Here is a 24,169-nt window from a genome sequence, read left to right on the forward strand (position 1 = left end):
CACTGAGCAGTCAGTGGCAGGAAAACATCATTAATTTAGTTAGACAATTAGGATGGATTTGTATGTGTTCTGGTCAATCCTGATTTAGGCTTGAGATCCCAGAGGTATGGAGGTTGATCAATAATGTTGCATCACTGTGACATTACAAAGTGACAGTTCTACAAGACTGGTTTGCCTCGACAAGACTAAAACACAAATACACAACCTTAGCTGCTGGTAGAGAAAGTCAGTAATTGCTCCAAGCACTCGAGAAGATGATTACATTTGAAAGAACAGCAGTTCTGTTTTTCTCTTTGAATGCAGTTTTTGAGGATGCTCTACACACACGCTGTCCAATGGAGATCTTCAGTCACAAGTGGAGCTCTGCCAGGGACCAGGGCTGCTCTCGTTGTCCAGCAGGGAAGCACCTGTAGCCAGGGCTGGAGAGAGGTGCCCTGAGAAAGCACTGAAATGACCACAAAACCAAAGAATCCTTTTTTTATTCTATTCCCTTCTTCTTCTTGACATCTTTATTATCCTACCACAATTATGATGCCAGGCACGTGCTACAACCATGGCCCTGCTGCTTTAGGAAACAAAGGTTAGCCTTTCCCTTTTGCAGGTGCAGAGCTCGCGGGGCCATCAGAACAGCAAAGCTGGGGACCTGCAGAGAACTGAAAACTCGCCCTGGGGCAGGAACAGATTCCTAAAGGCAGGAACACTTGTGTTCACCTTTGCCCACACAACCTTCACAGCCACAGTGTGCACACCAAGAAATAACAGTCTAAAGACAATTATGCAAAATAGTCTAAATCCTTCAATCCTGAAATTTCTGTTGAGCACCATCAATCAGACTTAATTAGCAAGAAAATGCTTCAAATCTGTTATTCTCTTAATAGGAAGATATATCATTTGTATCTGATACAAAAAGAAATCATGTTGTTTCCAGTTTGAGATAGAGAAGGAAGACTTTTCATCCTGAACTGAGGCTTACCACTCCTTTTTACCACCAAACCATTAATTCTGTTTTAACTTTAAATCATTAACTAGTGTGCAATAGCAGTCATTCTGCTTCCATGAAATAACAGTCTTGCAACAATGAAAGATGAGGAAAGAGAGAAGATGCACTGAAAGTACAATGTGTTTATTACTAGTAAGTTCTTTGCTACATGTCATTTAATGACAGCAGCAGCTTCCTATGAAAAACAATGCAATAGGAAGTGCTTCCCCTTCTCTTTATTGGAGAATCAAGAACTTCTTATGCTACGGCACTCATAGAAACTAGCTGAAAGTGTTCATCCAGTATATCCTTATCCCAGAGCTTTTTGTAAAGTTTCAAGTTTGTTAGAGTTTGTTTATAAAAGGAAACCCACAAATAAATGACTAATGCTTTGCTAACCGCTACTGATGAGCTCTTAATGGCTGCTGGTTTTACTTATAAAGCTGGAGACAGCCGTAATGACCGAGCATACATAACTAGGCCATATGAACAGCTCGGGCACAGATGAGCTAACTCAATTACAGCTGTAACAGGATAAAGGATCTGGGGAAGCTGCTGCTGATGTGTCTGCAAACAGCCCCAGCTGAAGGAGCCTTGCAGCTGTTGCCTTCCAGCAAGGCTGTAAGCTCGGAGGGATTTTCCAGCTGCCAGCGCGAGGGCCATGATGCAGGTGGGGTGGGAGTGATGCTGAGCGGCAGAAGAAAGCCTCGTGGCAGCCTCGCAGGCACACATCACTCTGCTTTGGGGTGTGTGGAGGGCACGGTGCTGTGCTGCTGCTCTCCCTAGGCAGCCAGAGGGGCTGATTGATTTTCTTTGTTGTTTTTACAATAACGGTTCTTTAGGGAGCCGCTGGACCGTAGCTGTCTCGGCAAAATACATGCTCCCTTTTTTGAAAGGAAAATAGCCATACTCTCATTTTAATTAAGTAATTGGCTATCAACCATCAGAGCACTGACAGCCTCATTACAAACATTTTCTGCTCTGGTCAGGATGAAAGGATGAAATTTGACTTTGCTTCAATGCACTCCTGGTTCAGCAGTACCACAGAAGTGCAGGGGCAGAGCACCGACATCTGGACAAGGAATCATATTCCCAGCACGTGCTTGCACACAGGCAAATAAAAGCATGTCAGGGTTTGGTAGCAAGCTCCTGTCACACTGCTCTTCTGCAAAATGTTTACCTTCATATTCGATTCAAGCCATAATCTTCAGGAGTGCTTATTGCAGATCAGGAAAATTGTATGCTTTAAAGCCAACCTAACCTCAATAACTAAGAAAACTATCAGTCTCTAGGGGAGAAAATAGTGATTCATCTCTACATTGTAAGCTAGCTTCCTTCATGGTTCAGATCTTTCTAAACAGACTAACTGGCCTTATGCTGTGTGCTTCTAGTTATCTGGAAGATGGCAAATACTTGCCAGATTAAGCTGAATTTTAAAAGATGAAAAGTATTACCCCTCATCAGGAGAACTTCAGGATGACATCTGAAATTATCTGATCTTTATTTACTTCCTGTTCTAAAATGCACACATCCCCAGCATGGGGTACTGCTCTTAATATCTTTCCAGCTGCAGCTATACACTAATTTACTGTTTTAGGAATAGAAATCTCTTTGGAATAGGAACATGTCAAAAGCTACAGATAATATGGATATAAAAGCAGTTGTGCCATTGCTTTTGTTTGATACTCATCCTGGAGCCTGGAATTGTCTTACTTCTCTCAAAGTTTTTCCTCCAAATTTCTCCCCTCCCGGAGGCTTTAGCCTTTCACATGGACACATTCGTGGAGGGAGCACAAGTGTCTCAATACTGCCCTCCATACCTTTACTTCTAAAACACTGCTTGCTGGTCACAGAGGGAATTTCAGTATTTTTTTCCTGCTCAATTGCCTGTTTTTTTCTGAGATGGCTGTAAAATACAGTGGTACTCAGTGCAATGACAGCTCTTGCTATGAATGTTACCAGTCAAATCCGCGCTCATTTTCCAGAGGAACTTTCTGTAGTGCTGACTGGGGTTCAATTCAAAGTAGAGTAGAAGAGAGATGTCTCCCTCAGATGGAATTTCAAGTTTTCTCCTTAACAGCAGCGTCCAGCGCGTTGCCTCAGGCGCTGGCAGCGAACACCCAATGAGGAGTCCCCTAATGGAAGATCTTTCATGTAACCCCAGGAGACAACTTCATAAGAACAGAAGAACAATGGCAACAGATCAGAAAGCCGTGCAGCCTTGTATCCTGTCTGTGACAGTGACAGCAATCAGATCCTTCTGAGGAAAGTACAAAAAACTCCTTTGCAGGCAGCTGCACTACCCAGAGGCTGGCCTAAGCCCTCAGGTTTTTTTTCCCTCTCAAGAATTCGTTTAGATTATTATAAGAATGTGTTATCCCCATGAAGAACTCACCTTTAAAGCTGTGGTCCTACCAACACTCCTGGTGGCACTCATTCCCAGGAGTTCACTGGTGTGTTCAGAGTGGTTTCCAGCAAACTGACCTATACTGACTGCTTCTGCATTAGGAAGAAAACATGAAATGCACAACCTGCCTTTTCAAGACATCCCTTCCTTTATATGTTCTTATGCTACCTTCCTTATTGTTAAGAATGAGCAAATGAATAATACAGATTATCTTTAAAACTTCTCCTGTAAGAAGGAAGTGAAGGCAGGCATGTGAAGGCCAAATGTGTGCATGCATTGCTGGCTGAGCTGGACTAGACACACTGACCAAGAGCATCGTGGAAGTAAACTTGCTGTCTAGTTTCGTTCTGAGACATGAATTCTCTACAAGTCAAGGAAGGAACCACTTGTGCTCTCACTTATCCTATACCCTGGACAACTTCTTATTTATTTCCCAAGTCATTATACTTGAGGTCACAAATACTGCATGTTCAGACAAAGAATTCAACAGCAGCTGCAAGGACCAGGAAATGCAAAGCTGAACCATAAATCCAAGCTGATGAACAGAACCATGCAGGTCAGGGAGGAGGCAGGACAGACTGCACAGCAAGATAAACCTCTGGCTAAAAAGGAGGCTCTAGAACCTTAACAGCTGCTGTGCTGCTTTCTCTTTCTATTAAAGTACATCTGGTAACTCCACCAAAGCATGTCTTAGTTACAAGATGCAGGTTTTCCAGATATCCAAAGTCCTCCCTCCTAACAAGGCACACAAGGAGCCAGGGAAGATCCCAGATCCCAACAACTCCTACCTGCTTTGCTCATCCAGCACCCTTCAGAGGGCACCACCACCAGAAGGAGATGTGTCTGAGCACAGGATGGTGCCATGAATTCCTCCAACTTCATATCCAACTCCAACCTTGCTCCATCAGCATCTAAACATCTCTCTGGCAGGGTACAGAGCCACAGGCTTACCCACTTACTTTTACAAATGCCAGCAATATTTCAACAGGCTGTTGTACCACAAACTGAATATAAAGAAACATTGTTATCGACAATACAGTTGTAAATACATCCTGATTGGCAGCACAAAATCACATACAATCAGAAGCATTCTTCATCCTGCAGTGAGAGGGGTCACAGAGCATGGAAGGAAGCCCATCTCAGAGCAGGAAGTGGCTACTGTGATTCCACAGAAGTTATTGATTCAATTTTGCTGGCACTATTTAGAAATGCTCTTGTCCCTTGCTTTTATAAATGGCAGTGTGGACAGAGACTGCATGTTTCACAGTGCCCTCCAGAAAGGGGTAATTTATTTAAGGAAATTGTTCAAATATTGATGTTTCCTAATGTTTTAATTTGCCATGTTTTGTAAAAGGAGAAGAATCATAACTACACTGGAGCCCCTGTATGGAGCACTGTCTGTCTTGCTGCTTCTAAGATTATTCACATGAATTTCCAAAGTATTTACCCTCATCAGTGAAAAACACTAATACCAATTCTGGATTGCAGCTCCAGGAGTGAGCTTTGCAACTGAAGTTGCATCTCTGGATAAAAGAATGTGAGCTCCACAAAAGATCCCAGGGTTAACAGTAGTTTCAATAGACAAAAAAGGTCTGGATTTTTTTTTTTTTTTTTAATAAGCTCTGGCTTTAAATTTATTCTGACTACTATATTTCTGGCAGAATGAGTACTGCTAGAGAACAACTCATTGAAATAAATTCTGCATTGCACAACGTTTGCAAATTGAATGTCTTCATGCTCCATCAACTACATTAATGGGGAAAGAAAGGCAATATTTGGTGAATCCAGAGATTGTTAACGTATTAAAAAAGACCACTTCAGTCAGTCTCAATCAGGCCTAAATATACAGAAAGTGGGACTGATGACTGACCAGTGACCCATCTAAGGTCAGTTTGTGTTCAGCACCTTTCTGTTCCCTGCTCTAGGTACTATACCGGCACAGATGGTCCAGGATGACAGGTAGGCTTCCTTATTAGCAGTTCTGTATAGCCAAAGACTGAGCCTTGGGGAAAACTTGTCATGGTATTGCCAGCAGCTTATTGCCTGCTGATTAGTCAAAAGAGGTTTGTTTCTGGACTCTGAATCCACAAAGAAAAAGTACAGTAAGTCCACACGAAGAAAGCTAATGCCTTTCATACACAGTGCAAACATCTTCTCAGCTCAGTACATCACATATGGCATTGTCCAAGCCATTTGGAGATATGACATTAGCAGCTGGTAGAAATATCTCACTGGGGAGCTTTTAGTGAAAATTCAACATTCATTGTATAATATCCTGTATTATCACCTTTGCTGCCACAACACATCCTTAGTGAGAACAAGGGCAACTTTGGGCAACCTGCTTCACAGAAAAATCTGTTACCTCTCCCTCCTGTTCAATCAAGAGACTTTTTATTTTAAGACTTCCCTTTGTCTTGCCACAGTTTGTATGATATTTGTTAATAAACTGCCACATTATTACATCTACGTGTTTCAAAGCAATCAGCGTGAAGCACAATTGTGTTAGCCAACCAGCTAGAAGTAACTGAGGCTCAGAGTAGGAGAAACAGAAATGAAACCACCTGCACAGCTGGGCTGCTGGCACAGCTGAAGGAGACAAGGGACTGCAGCAGACCCACACTGCAATGGAGCTAAAAGACTTCACCCATCAGCAGGTTAAAGGTGTTTGTGGATTGAACTTCAGTGGTCTTAAGAGGTGCTAGAATGTTTAGCGTGTGCTGGGCTGAGACAAGACAAGGAGAGAAAAGCAGCTCTCTGTGCAGTCCACGCAGAGGATGCTGAACCCAATACCCAAAACAGGATTCTGTGCAGCCATCTGCAGCTGACAAATCCCAGGCACATTCAGCAAAACAACTGACATGTAGAGCACATTTTGGCACATCAGGATAGGTATCAGTACAGCTAAATATCCTGAAGAAGTGGATTTCCTTATGAGAAGGTTTCATCATTCTATAAATACTGTAAAACAACAACCCTCACAGATGCATCATTTTTCAAAGTCCACATGACTAAGCAAAAACAACTACATAGCTGGTAACTTAATTTCAGCACTGTGAGCCACAGCAACAGAGTAAAACATCAGATTTGTACATTCTAGCAGAGCTCCAGTAACTCAGGCTTAGGGGGATGCCCTACAGCAGCATATTGCAGGGAATATGTCAACTTAAAACAGAGAAAAACTGATGTGAGATCTTCATGTTCCTGTTCTGCAATTTTACCTTCAAGAAGATTGATAAAGAGGCGGATTTATCTCCTCAAACATTTGCGTGGTTCTAAACACAACAACTACATCAGTCCTTCTGAACTACTATCTATTTTTAGTACCACGTTTTTAAAGTATCCTCAACTCAATCACTAATTTTGAGCTTGCCATTTACCTTGGGAGCAATTCTGCTGGTGTGATTTGTGCCACTTCACAACTTTGATTTCCAGTCATAATTAGTAAGTTAAGAATTAATGTATCCTAAGCCACACCTGTAAGAGGCTGCTTTTGGAAAGAGCCCAGATTGTTAAACTGAAAGCAACTTGGTTCAGTAACACATCATCTCTAAAACACCCTGCACATGCCCGTGTAAGCAAAAAAAAAACGCAAAGTTATTGTTTAACTCACCCATCCTCCTGACATGACTCACAAAGCCTCTCATGAAATAGAACCTTTCTTTTGTGCATTTGTCAATGATTTCTAGTGCTCAAAAGGTGTAGCCAAGGGCTCTGGGACATTTTTATAGTCATTTATATTGTAGGTAGGTTGGAACAACTACGGCATGCTTACTGTGGGAATATGCAGCTGACAGCTAGCCCCACCAGGACCCTGCAAATCATAGGGTGGGCAGAGGCAAGGATAAAACCAGCAGCAAAGAACTCAGAGCATATTTCAAGCATTGTAGAATCGTGAAAAGAAATTCAAACTGCTTTGTCTGCACCACCTCCCTAATTCTCTCCCAGGTCTATCCTAACAGTAATTTATTGTAACTATGTATTTAAACCTACTTGGTGTATCTCTCAATAAACAAGTTGCAACTTCTTATTTAAGAAAATCTTGGCAGGAAGAGCATGTTACTATTACTGTTTTCAGCTCCCCACCACAGACCCACAACAGGAGAAATTAGAATTGCCTCACCTCCAATCCAGCTCATGTACAGAGAGCAAGGAGAGCAATGCAGTAGGAGCTCATACAGAATAATTCCTGCTGCTGTGAACAGCAGTGGATGAAAAGTTTGGAAGGAGGAAATGGTTAAAACTGCCTTAACGTTTAATTCAGAATAACTTGATGTGTAACCAAGTGGGGGGAACAGAAGAGGTGAGGACTGTCCTTCCCTTCCAAAGATCCTTTCTGCTGAAAATGAAAACATCTCCCTGCTTGCTGCAGCAAAGAGGATGAGAATACGTGTGAACACCTCCTCCTAGCATTCATCCCATCAAATAGCTGCTTATTTTTCCTCTGAGATTTGATAGTTAAAAAACCTAAACCATTCTCAGTCATTTAATAAAAACTTCTCTTATGAAACAAGTTCCCTGCCCAATCTGAGAAGAAAATCAGTTTTTGCTGTATAACTTATATCAGCATGAAGGGATAATCTCTATAAAAATGAGACTGTATGGATGTACAGTAATCTAGTACACAGCCCAGAAAACTTGAACCGCTCATCTAGAGGAAATGTCAAATGTTCAGATCACTGGAAGCTCAAGACTCGTCATTAGAGGAAAAAAAATGACCTCACAGTTGGTCCAGGACCACAGTATTCCTTCCTACTACAAAAATGTCCTGGTATTTCCAGAGCCCACGAGGTGCCTGCTGTATTACAAATACTGACAGCAGTGTTTCTTCATTGCAGGATGTACCTTCAGTGCTCTAGAGCTCCTTTACACTGGGTCAAGACTGTTTGGTTTGGCAGAGAGATCATTTGGATAAACCACATATCTCCTTCAACGATGCTGCCAACCATCCCAAATGAGCACAGAAATCTCCCAGCAGGCACAGACCAAGTCTGACCTCTGTATCACCAGATCTGAGATCTCCATATGAAGTAACTGCTTACATTTTCCCAGCACAGTGTATGCTGCCCTACAGAATGGTTGGTTTGTGTTCCAAGAAAATGAGAGTACTTCAGGTGTGTGGGAAGAACAATACAAAACCAAAATTATCTTAAAATAAATCTTTAAAAGAGAATAATATTATGGCTCTCCTGGGATGAAGCACACTAAATATACAGAATGCACTGCAAAGGTTTGTCCTATTTTCTCACTCTCACTTCATAGAAGACCTAATTCCAATCTCTCTGCAAGTCCAAGCAAAAAGAACTTCCCCTCTGGGAAACAAATCCCTTTATATTGGGTTCAGTGGGCATCAGAAGCACCTGTATGCATAGATCCAAATCAGGGCAAAGAGAGGAATACAGAGCCCCTTCTGATTGAGACCACATCCAAACACTCCTCTGCTCACTTAAAGGTTCAGTGAAAACTAAGTATCAAAGCAGAGCAAGTTGCTCCCAGAAGCTTTTAGCATCATCACATGGGGAGAGGATAAAAAGAAAGTCAGATATGAGTTCTTGGACATAAGTACACACCTCTGTCCTCCAACAACTGGTAGCCACTAGATACCTAACAACAGCATAAAAACCACCTAACTGGTAAGGTAATTTAAATGCTCACCTTCTTTCAGAATTCAAAATACAGTGTCCATATTAAAAAAACTTAAAGGTGGCAAGTCTAGCCTTCCTGAATTTTCTTCCTGAAACACACAATACTGTGCAGATGAGGGCTATTGAGATCCCACAGCTGATATTAAGCAGAAGTTGCTTAAAGGTACTACGTAATAGCAACACAAATTCCATCCTCCAGTATAAAGAGCTTGAATGAAATTCTGAGGTTTGAGGAACACGTGCAGGAGGAGATGAGCACCGTATGTTAAGAACTATGAGGCATTTGGTTGAAATCATAACTACTTCTCAAAATCTGTGGGAAATCTCTGCCCTCATTATTATAATGAATTACAGAAATGAACACAACCTTGGCAAGAAGTGCCTGAACTGCAGCCTAAGGGAAAATAGGCACACATGCAAGTTTCCCTTGAAACAAGCAGCCCAAATACCTGCCCCGTTAGGCCAACAGCAGAGCAGACAGGCTGCAGGAATGAACTGCCATGCTGTGTTAGTGGCCATGTAGTAACATAAAATCAGAACATTAATGAAGACAAGCCAGTCTGGAAAGTTTCCCTATTCATGCTGACATGTACAATAAAAAGACAAAGTACAACACTGGCTCTAGAATTACCTCCTATTAGAAGCAGTCAAGGGCATCTTAAGGTCCCTTCCCTCCCCAGCAAAGATTATTTACTTTGCAATCTAGAGCTGTCTAGTGATGGCTCGCACTGTAAGCAGCATTTTTATAGTTTGGTCCTTGGTGTACACAGGACAGGGCTCAGGCACAAACACATTTTCCCATAACCTGCTCACTGATTCACAAAAATACTTTCGTTCTTGATTGCAGAGAGATTTCCAAATAGGCTTAACTGCTTTCATGAATCAGAACTTCAGATTGCCAGGACTTCTTAGCGTATCAGACACCATTCAGCAGACAGAAAAAAGGGCTGTCAGAACTTGTAATGGGCTTAACATGGGTGATAATCAGGCTCTGGACTATCTCAGCACACTCTACCTTAATAAGTAAAAAACCTGCTTAAAGGAAGAAGGCAGCTGAGTCTTCCATTAGATCACACTGAAACATACTCCTGCACAGTGTGCTTACTGGAAAACAGATGGTGTTTCAGTCTACTATGTTCTGTATTCACTCTTCTACCATGCATTAGTTAAGATGTTCCCAGGCTTCCCAACCAGTCAGAAGGACTGTTTGATCCTACAGAACCTACCACGCTCTAAACAAGTGCTTGTTTGTAAGTCAATAATGAAATAGGATCTGTTTGGGCAGGGGCTGTTCCTGCTTGTCACAAGCATTAATCAGGGCATAACCAATGTCTATGGCCTGGTTGATGCAATCATAGCACACTGGAGATGCTAGTGCCTTTTCAAGGTTGGAATCCACTGCAAGGTTACACCAGGTCACCTCAAAAGGCAGGTGACTCAATTAGGACCAAGTTTCATTTCTCAAATGATCGGTTCTAATGCCAATTGATCCTTACAAGAAAAATCAACTCACAGTAAGACTTAAGAAAGTACTCTGCATTGCGAGGCTTCCCAAGGAAACCAGGGGCCAAAAGGCATTTTGGGGGAATGCTCATCAGTCTCCAAGTGAGAAGTTCTTTCAGAGCCATGGTTACCTTCCAGATTTCTCACTTTGTTTTTGGCTGATGGTACAAAAGTTTGGTTAGCAAGATTTCCTCTAGTGATATCCCTACGATCTTCCTGAAGACAATATTTCCTCCACATTTCAGGGAAATCCTTGCCATAACTATTTGATGGCTTACAGCTTCCCCTTGCAGAAGTCCCCACTGTTTCATGTTCCTTGATCTTGAACTAGTTAGGCTAGAAAGTTAAGGTGCCCAATAGCTAGGACCAAATCTCTGGGTCTGACCATTAACCTGGTTGAGTGCTGCATCCAAGAAATGGACTGCAGTTCTCATTCTGGCTCTGGCTCACACCTGCTGTGTGACTTTGGGCAGGACATTCCTCCCATATGGTTCTCTTGGTTTCCATCTGTAGAAAAGGGCAAGCCTCATTATCCCTTCTATATAAAAAAATCGTGAGATATACAGAAGACAAACTGTACTGAGAGCTAGGCACTATTATTATTACAGCTCTGATTTGCTAAATAGACACTGGCAAGAGACAAAAGCAAAATAAATGCAAGGGCAAGGAAAGCAGGCAGAGCAATAAAGCACAGAAAAAAAAAAATATGAAGAAAGGACAGAAAAATCCAATGGAAAACAGAGCCCACCAGTGGGCATTATTCCTGTGGCCTAAATATATGTGGAAGAAAATGTGATTTAAATAACACAATTTGTAGGAGTTTTATAAATCTGTTCTCCATACTCCCAGGCTTTGTGGTTTTAGAAGCCTATAGTTTTGACAATCCAAATTGCTGCCCCTACCCTTTTCCATACATAGGAAAGCCTTTTTGCACTGTTTGGCTTATGGTTGCATTGACTGATTACAGCTGCACAGCTGAAGTAGGCACAGAGGTGTTTTATCACCTTTTGAGATCAGTCAGGATTATCCTTTTATCCATCTAACAAAAGCAACCAGCAAGAAATGAAAAGAAACAATTAAGCTTGGCTACAGACCTGAAGAACCATTAAGTGCACTTTATTATTTATATAACTGTGCCCACAGTTCTTTAAAAAGGAAGATCAACACAGAATTTTAGTATCATTAAAAGGTAATTGAGGCTCTGAAATCAGCACAGTTATATGCCTGTTACTCTACAATGCTACTGAGCAAGTAGCAACTGTGATACATCTGTCAGTGTGTCCTCTGCTGTCACAGGATCCTTGTTACAGCCGATACCATGTTCTGCTCTTTTCCATTATGGATGAGGCTGGAGTGTCCCTTCAAATTTTGCTGTACAGGAAGGTAGCTTCCCTCTAAGCAGTTTTCACTGCATCTCCTAGACACACTGCAACTTGTATCTTGGGATTAATATAAAACAAGATAAAAATTCAAATTCCGTCTCTGCAGTTCTGGAGAAACCAGTCACCTTTGCTTACCAGAGAGCAGGAGAAGCTGAGAGTGCATGATTTGACTCTTGAATGTTTGCAGTATGAGACCAGCTGTGCCTGCAAACAATGGGTTATGGTATGAATGCACGGGCATACGTTGCTTTTGGTAGATTTCTTTTCCCCTCACTGTTTGAGTTTTCACCACCAACCTAAAGCACTGTGTGCAGCCTTCTTTCTCAGTTAAAAGGATTTTCATTATTATTTTTGTAAAGCCTATTTGATGAGTGATATGAACAGTGAATGCCACATTTCACTCCCTCTCATTAACATTGTAAATTAATTTAGGACTCATTTAGATGCAGGATTAACAACCTGAAGACTAATCTACTCTTTATTCAGAGGACACATTCAGGATGAGCAGTCTTTCATCTCATATCACTCAATTAGTTACCAAAACCATCTCCTGGGAGTAAGATGATATTTCTGACTTTCTGCTTGGAAAAGAACTGTTCAAGGTTAAGGAAGAGGTCTGGGAGAAACCGGTCTCGATCCCAGCTTAGAGCAATCAGACTTAGAGAATGGTCAAAAGACTTTAGGTAGTGTTTATAGTGGTTTAGGCTAGCATGTTCCTTTCCACCAGGGTTAAGACTACCATGGCCATATGCCAGCTGCCAAATAGAAATTTGTTAAGTAACACATTCACTAAGTTTTTTGTTAGATGCCACTAACCTTACTACCTTACTTATATGAAATGGTGGCTTATTCTGTGAGCAGTTTTGTCCTGTGGTAGTGCTGTGATTAACACATTATCATCTACAGTACTATCTCCAGTAGGAGGAGGGCAAAGTCAAGCTCTCAGTTTTCAGATCAGAAAAAAAAAATAAAAAAATGTTACTCTTCTTAAAGCAAAATTTATTGGTTACACAACTCACAACACACTCAGCATCAAGCTTGCAATACCTCAGTGACTCTGTTTTCAGATGCTCTGTATGTTTGCTAGAGAAATAAATAAAATGTCTTGCAATTAACAAATGAAACGCCCTGATGGAGCTTAGCTATTGCTTGCTGTCAGTAAATCATTTGCAGAAGGATTTCATCCACTGAGAGGAATGAAGAATATATATGTGCTTAGGCAAGTGCAGTTTTCCACCAGAATATTCTGTTGAAGGCACTTTGAGTCTAATGATACATTGAGGATCTGTTCCTCAGAGCACAATAAATAAAAGCAAATAATTGCTGTAGAAAAGAACCTGACAGACACCCAGTGCCACTTTGAACATGACTGATTGATGCTACGTATAATCAGTAACACTTAAAAAGCTCAGACCTTCTGTTGTGGACATGTGCTGCTTCAGCTTAGCTGAACTCCTCTGTCCCATAAGAGACAGGAGAGAATTTTTAAAGCCCTAATATGAACTAATATTAGAAGTTTGTACTGCAACATGACAAGATGCTGTAATCACAAATGAGGAGCCTGACAACCACAGCATCACAATTCTACAACTGGTTTCCAAACCAGACTACTTCTCTTCTTAAACTACTGCATTTGCTGCCTAGCTGGTCCTTTCACCTCTCCATAAAGAACAAATGTGCTGTCATACATGAGACTGCTACTCAGCATCATCGTCTCCCATCCCTTGACAAAGCCACTCTTTTAGATCAACTCTGAACCACAGGTTAGAAAAGCTTTTTTCCTACGGTTGTTCAGCTCTGTCTGCGAATGTCTGCAACATTAGAAGGACAGACATCAGAATTTCAGTATTTTTTCTTCCTTAAATACATGGAGAAAAAATGTCTGACGTCAATGGTACCAAAATCATAGGAGTATTTTCAATTAGTGAGCTAGCACGAATGCAAGCACTGTTAGCCCTTCCTGCAGCTTTCATCCTCAACTACTTTCCTGATGCGTTTTACATTTCTGTACTCCCAAATACTGCACATTCAGCAGATTCTCTGAATACATGGAGGGCATCACACCTCACACTTACGTTACATACTTCTGAACAGGAACAACAGAATCCTGCTGTTGGTCTATTGGAGAGCTTTGTAATCCAGGTAGCTATCTTTTATTTGACTTTGACATATAGAATTAGGTCTGCTTCTTGGCTCTTTCTGCACTCAAGCCATTGAGCCCTGATCTCCTGCCCATCAGCAAAATAAAACAAACCAAACAACATTAACAAAAACCCACTCTCATCTTTGTTCGTTTTCCTCCTAAGAATGTATTTCAAAGGAAATATGCCAAAGACTCTTACCTGTCTGTAATAAGCCAGCCCCGCTGTCTTTGACTCCAAAGTGCTGCTGGATGTCTAATAACACACCTGCAAGGAAAACAGAAGAACCTTAGTACCTTCACAGCCCTTGAAAAGCACATATCTCAGGTACTTTGTAAAGCATCAGGAAAGCTTCAAATTCCAGTCTTGTAGACATATAAATTGCAATGTTTGCACATTGGCTTCTTTTCCATACATTCACACTCAGTTATTTGCTACTGTAATAGCAAAGGTATGCAGACAGTTTGGGAATTAAATCCTTGTCTATGAGAAGCTGGTATTTGTTCTTCAAGGAGATTACAAATTTTTGGCTTGGTTTGTTTTGTTGTTGTTGTTTGTCTGACTTTGTTATTTTACAGAAATACAAGGAAATGTGATTCTGTACCTTAGGTGTTTCAAGTAGTTAAAAAAAAAAAAAGGACAAATTAAATTGAATTTTAAAAAAGTTTCAATAAATCTCATTGAGGAGAGCAATGATGGGAGTTTTCACATTTAACTATTTCTAGGTGGTCCTCGCTTCCAAAACAAATCAATAAAATAAATTTAAAATAGCTTAACAAAGATGGGTAAGTGACCAGCTACTTAGCTTTAAAACAACTACAAACAATGCTTTAATCTAGTCCATCTCCCTGCTTATTTTCAGAGATCTCTTCCATCTAAACTACTCTGCAATTCTGTGCTCCTAATCACATGACACACACATGTCCAGAGCTGCCTCCACCAATATATTCCCAGCTGTGCCAGAATGCCAAACAGGCACATTAAATCACCAGAAGTTAACAGGAGGAACAGCCTGAGATGTGGTAGAAACCATAGCTTCAGAAAGAAGAGTTCTTTTGGATTTGTACCATAAACCAAAACAGCAAGTGCAAGGGGCTATAATGATGTGTACAAAGTGAAGCAGAGGAGGTCTGTCTGTACATCACAAAGAAATTATCTGATCAGTGACAATGACAGTTCTATAGTACTTTTCACCACAGGAGATCATAATGTATTTTACAAGCTTGAACTGCTATGGTCATAAATGAAATAAATTTAGGACACTGAAGGAGTAAGCCAAGGTGACTGCTCTTCAATTTCATTTTGATGGTGGAGAAGGAAGTGTGTTCTGAGGATAGTCAATGCAATAAGAACAACTCAGCACCACAATTATAAGGCCTGCATGAACCTGGAAGATCTCAGATGATTAAGAGAGATCTGCATGTCTAATTGGTATGAATTTCCTACTCCAAGCCTATTTTATATTCTCTTTGGACTCCAAGTGTTTTGATATGGGATTTAGGGCATTAAATTAGAGGCGGCAGCTAGCAGATGATGCAACATATCTATGGAGTGATAGGAGTTTCTCTGAACTGTGGGAATTCTGCTTTGCACACGGGGAAACACTCCTCCCTTAAATTTGCACAGCTCTGTTTTCACCTCTGCATGGTAATGACTCACCCGAAACTTTAATAAGATTCAGGGATACAATTAAGCAGTGACAGACCAAGGGAGAATACAATAAAAAGATAGAGCTTTTGATTTTCCCTTCTGCCTCTAGATGACGAGAAGGCAGACAGCTGGATCCAGATCCAGGCTCCGGACAGCAATCATGCTGCAGAGAGAGATGTGCTCCTGAGTGTCTCCCAACTCCTGATGCAATCCAAGAAAGGGAAGCCATGTGTGGCTGACAAGGCCCCCGTTGGATGGAAGTTCATACATACACGTCTGGAGGATCTGGAAACGTAAGCAGCTCATATCTAGGCACCACTTTCCTTGAGGCTGCCTCCCAGCAAGGCTGGCAGCCATCTGAGTGGCTGCATAATTACATGGCATGTTAGTGCTATCACCTATTATTTCTTAGAGTAAATTCAGTGTTCCAAGGCCTGAATAAAGATTTAAGAAACACAGTGCCAACTTTCCAAAGCACCCTACCAGATGAACCAGACACTGTAAATGCTGATGCAGAGCTTGGAACTCTATGAATTGAAATACAGACAACAGCTAACCTGGTATGCTGATCAAGATGGGCACAGAGACAGGATTTGTTGAGAAATCCACGCAGAGGGATGATTAGGACTGTTCACAGGTTTAATTCCTTTAGCCCTATCTAGGTTACTTTACTGGTCCTGCTCTGGTGTTAAAGTACTTGTCAAAGACAGCAGGGCAGTTATCAGATTCTTGTGGGCAGTGGGCATAAAGAGGACTTTAAGAGCAATTAGGGTGTGGAGGGTTAGATAGGGAGAGAATGTCAAGTAAATGCCAAAGAAGAAGGTGGCTGACCTCGTCCACATTCAGTGCCAGAGGGTTTCCAGGAGGGAAAGAGTTTTCCTGGAAGTGCTAAGGTCAGGCTTTAGACAAGGGTGTGTGGTGCAGACCATGCACAAGGCAGGCTGCTTGCTAGGATAGACTTTGTCTGCTGACCAGAGCTACAGGAAAACAGAAGCTGCAAGAAGGACATCTGATGCAGGGTAAAAAGCTGCTCTGAACAGGAATTTCTTGTGTTAACCATCATTTACAGAACCACTCCATAGTAGAATCAGTGTAAAGAAAGCCCTGGTTACCCTTTATATTTAAATGAAATGTGGGCTCTTCATGTAACCACTGCTACATTTTTACATGAATAAAGCATTGCAATGGTACAAAAGAGCGTTCATGAGCTAAGCCACAATGAAATTACAATTTCAAAGCAGAAAGACAGTATAGCTTCCCTTGGGAGAGCCCCATTTTCCACTCACCAAAACAAAGCATCACACCTCTATTTCAAACTACTTCTAAGGCAGGTGTGAAACAGTTCAGCTGTGTATGGCACGAGAAGCTACAGAAACAAAGCTATAGGTTTTCAGTTGCATCGGTAACATAAATGCTGATTTTTAAATGCTGCTTCTGTGCTGTGACACCATATTGGGCAATAAAGCTATTTACTCAGAAAGCACAAGGGTTTTTAAAGGTATCTTTTAATGGGAGAAAGATGCGTGCTGGCTCCTTCCGAGCACACAACTTTCCACGTGAGGCAGCTGGGCACTGATAACATCACAGGTGGCCCCAGCACCTTCTCCCTACTTCTCCCAAAGTTGTGTTTTCTGGCTCTTCCAGGGAAGCTCCATAACCTCTCAACCATTAGACACAAGCAACCTTGTTACCATCAGGCTCTCCTTCATGCCTGCAGCCATGTGCAACCTGCTTCAAATAACGCATTCTGCAGACGTAGGAGTGGTGCACACACCTGTCTGTTCAGAAACATGTGAAAAGATTAGGTGGGAGAGGTTTATTCTGAGGTCTCTGTGATTATATCTACACTGCAACCCTAAGGTGTGACTGCAGTTCACACAGATCAAATGAGCTGGCTTCAGCCCAGCCACCCACTAGCTGCTAAACACAAGCTTCACAGTTTGGACCCTATTTAAATACTCAGCTGCAGAAAACATGGTGGTAGCCTTACTGACATTTGTACCTCAAGATAAATTCCCACTGCTATCAGAATTGGCAAGTTGAAAACAGAAGTGTGGTAACATCTTCTTTGGATTGTCATGAAACCATTCCCGGTCTTGCATGCAAAAAGAAGCAGGCCTGCTCCTTACGTGTTGCTAAATGAGGGGTGATGTCCTGCTTGAAAACACTGGCAGGAGCTTCCTTAGGACACATGCACTGACTTACCTTCTGTAAAACTAATTTCCATTGTTGCATGACATGACAGTGTGCATTGATGAAACAAGCCCTATTTGGTTTTGAAACAGCGTTGCAGAATCAGAGGGAAAAAAAAAAAAACAACAACAAACAAAACAAACCCAGCAACCTGACAAATCAAAACAAGGGTTTCCCAAGATCTGCTCACACTGGTATGCAAGAAATTCCTGACCTAGAAAGCACTGAAAAGAAACTGCCAGCACCCACAGCAGCTTGTTTAGAACGGGGTTTCCCTGAGTAATAAAGAGAAGCACTGAAGGGACAAACCCAGCACAGCAGCTAAAGCCAAAGCTCTGAATGAGCCAGACCGTCCAGGCCCAGCATTGCAGGCACTTGCAGGCCATGAAACAGCTGCTCAAATATCTGCCAACAAAACCCCAGAGCAAAGTAGTGTGAGAGTTCAAAGCCTTCACAGACACTGATAGTGTCAGAGGAGGGAGAGGCAGCCCACTGCCTGTGAGCACCGGAGGGTAACTGGGTGAGTGCTCAGCTCACCGGGCTGCTTCTGCAGGTCAGAGCCATCAGAACCTACACCTGTAGCACTGACACACAGGAGGACTTGCTGTTTTCCCTGAGCAGCATTTTCAGTGGCCTTTCCCACTAGGACAGGTGCTGTATACTCTGCTAAATGCGCTATTGCTTGGGAAATGAAACAAATTTCTGTCTGCTTTGTTGGGCCATTCCTATTCTATTCTATTCTTATAGAAAAACAATATTATCCACAGACTTGTACCACCTGTCACACCCACTTTTCCATTTGATGGTTTTATCATTATTATAATATCAATGGAGAAGTATCTGAACTATTCATTAACTCCCAAGAACTACTGGCTTATCTACATGGTATGTAACACATAATTACGTATTGGGGAAAAAAGTACAGAATGCAATTAGCTACGGGCTTGACGAAGATATTAAAAGACCACAAAAACACTTCTTCCAATGTCTCAAGCAGAAAGGAGGTAGTAATAAGTTATGGTTCCCCTAGCATAGCTAGAGCTGCACTGTAATGTTGTATGCAAAGTCTTAGCACAAAATTGCCTGCAAGAATGGGAGGGGATGAAAAAGTTTGTCAGGTGTAGAATGGATTAGCAGAAAGCATCATTAACACAGGGTCAGGGCATGCAGGGAAAGCAGCCCAGGACAGCAAGTCCTGCTCAGGTTAAAAAATAATATATATCAAAACAAAACAAATAGGAATTTGAATGCAACCATAGCTGCCAAATGCTGGGTGCCTCAGTGGCAAGACCACACCCAAATCAAATCCCTCATCTCTTTAATTACAGTGCAGCCCGTTCCCAGGACTGTGGCTGGGAAGAAGCCCTCATCAAATGGAGAGCATGGAGTACTCAGCCAATATCAGTCCAAGAGCTTAAATAAATTCCAAAACCTGAAAGAATTTTTGCTTGTGATCCAATACAACAACAGCTCTCACCACTAAGCTCACTGTGTCGCTTTGTTCTCCTTTCTTCCCTGCTGCAGAGCTTTCACAGAGAACCTCAATTTCTCCCTGGCCTCATCTCACCTTGAGACTGCTGCCTTCACCCATCTAATCAGCCTTGCAATTCCCACAAGCCAAGGAAAGACATCACTTAGAGAAAAATGCCATGATTTGGCTAAAAGGGGTTGGCACCTACACCTGGACTTAAAAATAAACTTGTTTGTTGAGACTTAGATTCCTGTATGTGGAATGGTTAAAGTCAGCAGCTGGAACTTCAAATAATAAACACAAGCATAACTAGCAGCTAAGGTTTTCTGTCATCTCAGATGTCTAATATAAACATGAACAGATTCTGATGAGTGTGGCCAGATCATTCTCCCATACCAAGTCTCTTTATCTCAGACTTCAGTTCAAGTTTCTTCTAGTATTTTTAATGCATACAAACTAAGTGAGGCACATCTTGCACAGGCATACCTCTGTCCAACACTGGAGGAAAAATATCTTTACTACCAATGCTTGTGCCATTTTAAATTCCAGATGAAACAGCAGAGCCTCAAGAAACAAAGACATAGTTCAGAAAATCCAGAAACTCCCTGCATTCAATCTCTCCGTATGCATCTATGGCAGTAAGAGGTGGACCTGCCACCAAAAGTTCCAGTTACCTTTTGGCCTTATAGTCCTTACCCACGTCTAATAAGCCTAGCCAATTCTGCAAAGAAATATATCTGAGAAACTTGGTGTATAAGCTAAGTAAAATAAATAAAAACACCACAGATAATAGTAGAGCAAATCAAGTACATATGTATTCAGTCAGTGACTCACCACTCCCTTGTTTTCTTTATTGGAAAACTCGGTGTATCACTGAACCAGAGTGACAATGAGTCAGGAACCTGGCATGAGCCGCAAATGGCAAGAAAATGAAAACAGGCATCTACAAAGTCTCTTTGAAGAGATTTTGAAGATTGTTTCTTGCTTTGGATGGATGTGACTGTGTATTTCACAGCCCCGTTCTCATGGTTTTCTGGCTAGACAAAAAAAATTAGCAAAAGAAAGTCATTTACAGTCCTTCCAGAGATAACACGCAGTGATTAGCCTCTAGTTCTCAGAACCAATTTGATGCCTTTATTCTTACATCTTCTTTCTTATATTTACAAAAAACACATTTGAAACTTATTCTCATAGCCTACTAAAAACCTGGCATCGCTCATCTAGTAAAAATATTACTGTTTTGGAACCAGCCAAAGAACATGCAAATATTTTAATGGCACGAAACTGTGAATTAATGGTGTACACAACACGAGGCTAATTGCCCCGACCTCACTCTCTGTGAGCATAACCTCTGGCCAGCTTGCTGCCTGCCTTGCTCACCCAGACCAGGTGAACTTGCACCGCTATCTCATCCTGGCACAGCTCCACTTGCTGTGTGAGAACAGAAAGTCCATCCCAAGACCTCTGCTATCCCTTCTGTGCACAAGCAGCTAGATCTCTGTGGCTGTCAATACATCACATTTCATTATAATAAAATTCAAAATGTTAAATAAAGTTATTTTGAGAAAAAGCGTCATATTCAAGGCTGTGAAGGCAAACAGAAGAAAGCCTCTGTGCTCCCTGAAGTCATTGGCTGTATTGAGCAAGGATTTTTTTTACCCACTTCTCCCCTTTTAAGGCCAGACACTTCTGTAACACAGAAGACTGAGATACGAGTGAGCAACTGGGGTAATTAGTGACTGATGCTTTACAGCAGATGACAGCTAATTTCTCCAGTTAGGAAGATTTCTATCAAATCTGCAGAAACATGCACTCAGATTGGACATATTTCCAAGTGACTGCATCCCATCTCTCATTTACGTTTTGTTTCTGTTTAGCAATGCCTCAAAGCTATTTTGGAACATTACAAGCTGTCCAGGGCATATTGGTATATTTGCATACAGCTGCAAGGAGCTTTATATTCTTTTTACTACAGAGTGTCTTATACAGCACAGAGGAGATTCCAGATGCAGAGATATCCTGTACAAAGTGGCCTGCAGAACAGCAGTGAGGTGTTAAAGCCACCAGGCACAACATCAGACACATTCCAAGAAGGTTTTTGGAGCACAGAAACCACCATGATTTCAAGGTGAACATGACACACTTACTGTCGTGGTTCTGTGCTGATTAAGACTTCTGACAACCACCTTCACATCAGCACAGGGGGAAGGGGGCATACAAGCACTTCTCCAGCACTCTCACCACCAAGGCACACACCGATTTCAAAAGTGGCTTTCTAATGTTAGTGAATGTCCACCACTCAAACCTCCCTATATGACCTACATCTGGATAGGAACTTCAGATTTTAAGTGCAAAAGCAGGAAAAGTTGGAATTTCCTATAGCATATCTTCCACAGATCAATCAGGGATTCCAACTGCTGCTGCAGCCCACTTCTAAAACAAGAAATAGATGAAAACCTACTATTTCAAGTAGCTACCTATATCTTACTGGCTTAATTTGCAGATGAAAAAGCTTTTGACTACAGATACAAGTATCTATCCTATCTTTAGTAATCCTAGAATAGCCCTTGATGTAAAATATGCTTTAAGCTTACAGATACTGCCGCTGAACAGGCAGTTAGGCTTACCAATCTGTCACCACACATAGAGGATGCAGGATAAAGCTACTCCAAATCCACCTTCACAAGTTGCTCCCTCGTATCTGCCTGCTTTCCTTGTTCTCTCATGAGCAGCATAACCAGAACTTTCTAGGTCTCCTCACTCACCTGGTCTGCAGGGCAGCCTGACATCACAGCTTCTCACACCTTTTTCCTTCCCTCTTCCCACTCTTTCCTTCACGCAAGGCACTCTTCCACCACAAGCACACTGATCCATGCAAGAAACATAGTATGTGGTGCATTAATGTGTAGCACAGCACCAAGAAATCCAAAGATTTCAAAGAGCTCTTTTCATACCCTCACATGACCTGAGGAAGATATTTATCTAGCAGATGAGACTCCAGGGTGTATTACTATGTCTTGTTTTCTTCCATGGCTACATAAAGCTGTCCTCTGGTCAGGGGCAGTCCTCAGACACAGACATTTTGTGATCTGTATATGGAGAGAAAAGCCATCTGCCAACTTCTACATCTCCAACTGACAGAAAACATCCCTCCCTAAGCACAAAGCAACATCACACTCCTCCTCTGCACACACACACACACACACATGCATGCATGCACCTCCCACAGAAATGCATTTGTTATTTCACACTGGGTACTGCCCAAGCTATGCTAGGAAATGATCAAATATGGTGCATAACTGTAAACAGGCTGCATTAGTTATTCCAAGCATCCAGCCAACAAGACAAGTGGCTTTGCTCAGTTAATTAGCAAGGCATGTAGGTATTTCAAAGAAGATTTGCGTGGAACACAAAATCTTGCTGAGAAACCTGGGATTTACCCACAGTGCTATAAAATAAAAAAGAAACCAGCTTTGGAGTTATCACAGAAGGAATTTGAATGCATCAGTGTACCTTCTTAAATATGAATTATTAAAGAATTTACTAGGTTCTACTACAGCTGATAACCAATACAGCAGTAAAATCTGTATGCAAAACCTTATATCTGCATGAGTATGCAGTTAAATGAGAGCAGGAGCTAAAATCTAGAATGAGCATGAGGCATCTCTATAATTAGAATGGGTCATTCGTGTAACCACATGACAACGTTGACTCCAGGAAATCCTCCCAGCACAAACAGGGCCTGTCCCAGAGTCTTTCACTCTGTGTCAGCTGCAGCAATTTCTCAAGCTGAAACACCTTCTACAGCAATGCTTTTGGTTCTGCCTAGCTGCATTGCCACAGGACCTCCACCAGGAGGGCTATCTTAGCAGGGCAGCAATGCTTACACCCAGTGACACGTCCATTTTGAAAACCTGAGCTCAACCCAGGCTTAAGAGACAGGACAGCTCTGTTCCCAATCCTGACACTACATCACTATTTAACCTTGGGTAAATTATTTGATCCTATGCAGTCTGAGTCCACATTAGTCAAATGAAGATAATAACAATAATCATGTGTGTCATAGATACAGCAGGGCTTGGTTATTAAGCACTTGTGAAGAGTCCCAGATGAAAGGCAAATTAGGAGAAGCAAGATTAATTATAAGATGCACATCCTAAATAAAAAACAGGAACGTTTTTGTTGTTGCTGTTATTAGGAGAGAGTCCCTCTGATTTAGGATAGCTTTTATTTCAGTGTTGGTAAAGCACAACTATACACCTATTTCAGTTTCCATGTTCAAACTGTATTTGTAGATTGTGGGTAGGTGATAAAGGCTGCTGGGCCTCTGATATTGCAGACATAAAGGTCTTTGATCAGAAGTCTGATTTCATAGTCACTGGCACCTGTAATACAACAAAGCCAACAAGCCTACCTCCATTTTAACTGTTGCAAGGCTAAAGGAGTCCAAATGTTACTTCCACAGGGAAGGAAAGGCCAGAAGCAATGAAAAGGAAACATTTCCCATGGGTGAACTCTGCACTGGATCATATTTCCTGCCTCAAGAAAGATGAAGCCCAGTTCTTCCTGTAGAAGGCTAGGAAATAGTTGACTATTAGATGCTGCAAAAATCCAGTATCACCCAATGACAGGTACAGTTCTAACTACCCTCACTGTGTGAATTTCCAAGTGATACCAGATCCCATGAACTATCCCTCAGGGCATTCAGTAATGAATTTCTTAAAAAATAGATGAGTACAGAAATCTGGAAAAAAATTAATAGTTGTACACTCTCTCCAGGACACGTTAAATAAAAAATTTG

General features: G+C 41.6%; 1 protein-coding gene across 6 annotated transcripts in view; it reads right to left on the minus strand.

Annotated features, from left to right (window-relative positions):
- Positions 1-24,169, minus strand: part of SPNS2 (SPNS lysolipid transporter 2, sphingosine-1-phosphate) — a 124,396-nt gene that overhangs the window by 77,406 nt on the left and 22,821 nt on the right. For all 6 annotated transcript variants that reach the window (XM_085240780.1, XM_085240782.1, XM_085240778.1 and 3 more), the window contains exon 2: positions 14,256-14,321. In XM_085240780.1, coding sequence (XP_085096906.1) covers positions 14,256-14,321 — 66 coding nt within the window. The remainder of the gene's footprint in view (positions 1-14,255; positions 14,322-24,169) is intronic.

This window comes from Meleagris gallopavo, chromosome 21, assembly GCF_905368555.1.
Source record: "Meleagris gallopavo chromosome 21, MGAL_WU_HG_1.1, whole genome shotgun sequence".
Lineage (NCBI taxonomy): Eukaryota > Metazoa > Chordata > Aves > Galliformes > Phasianidae > Meleagris > Meleagris gallopavo.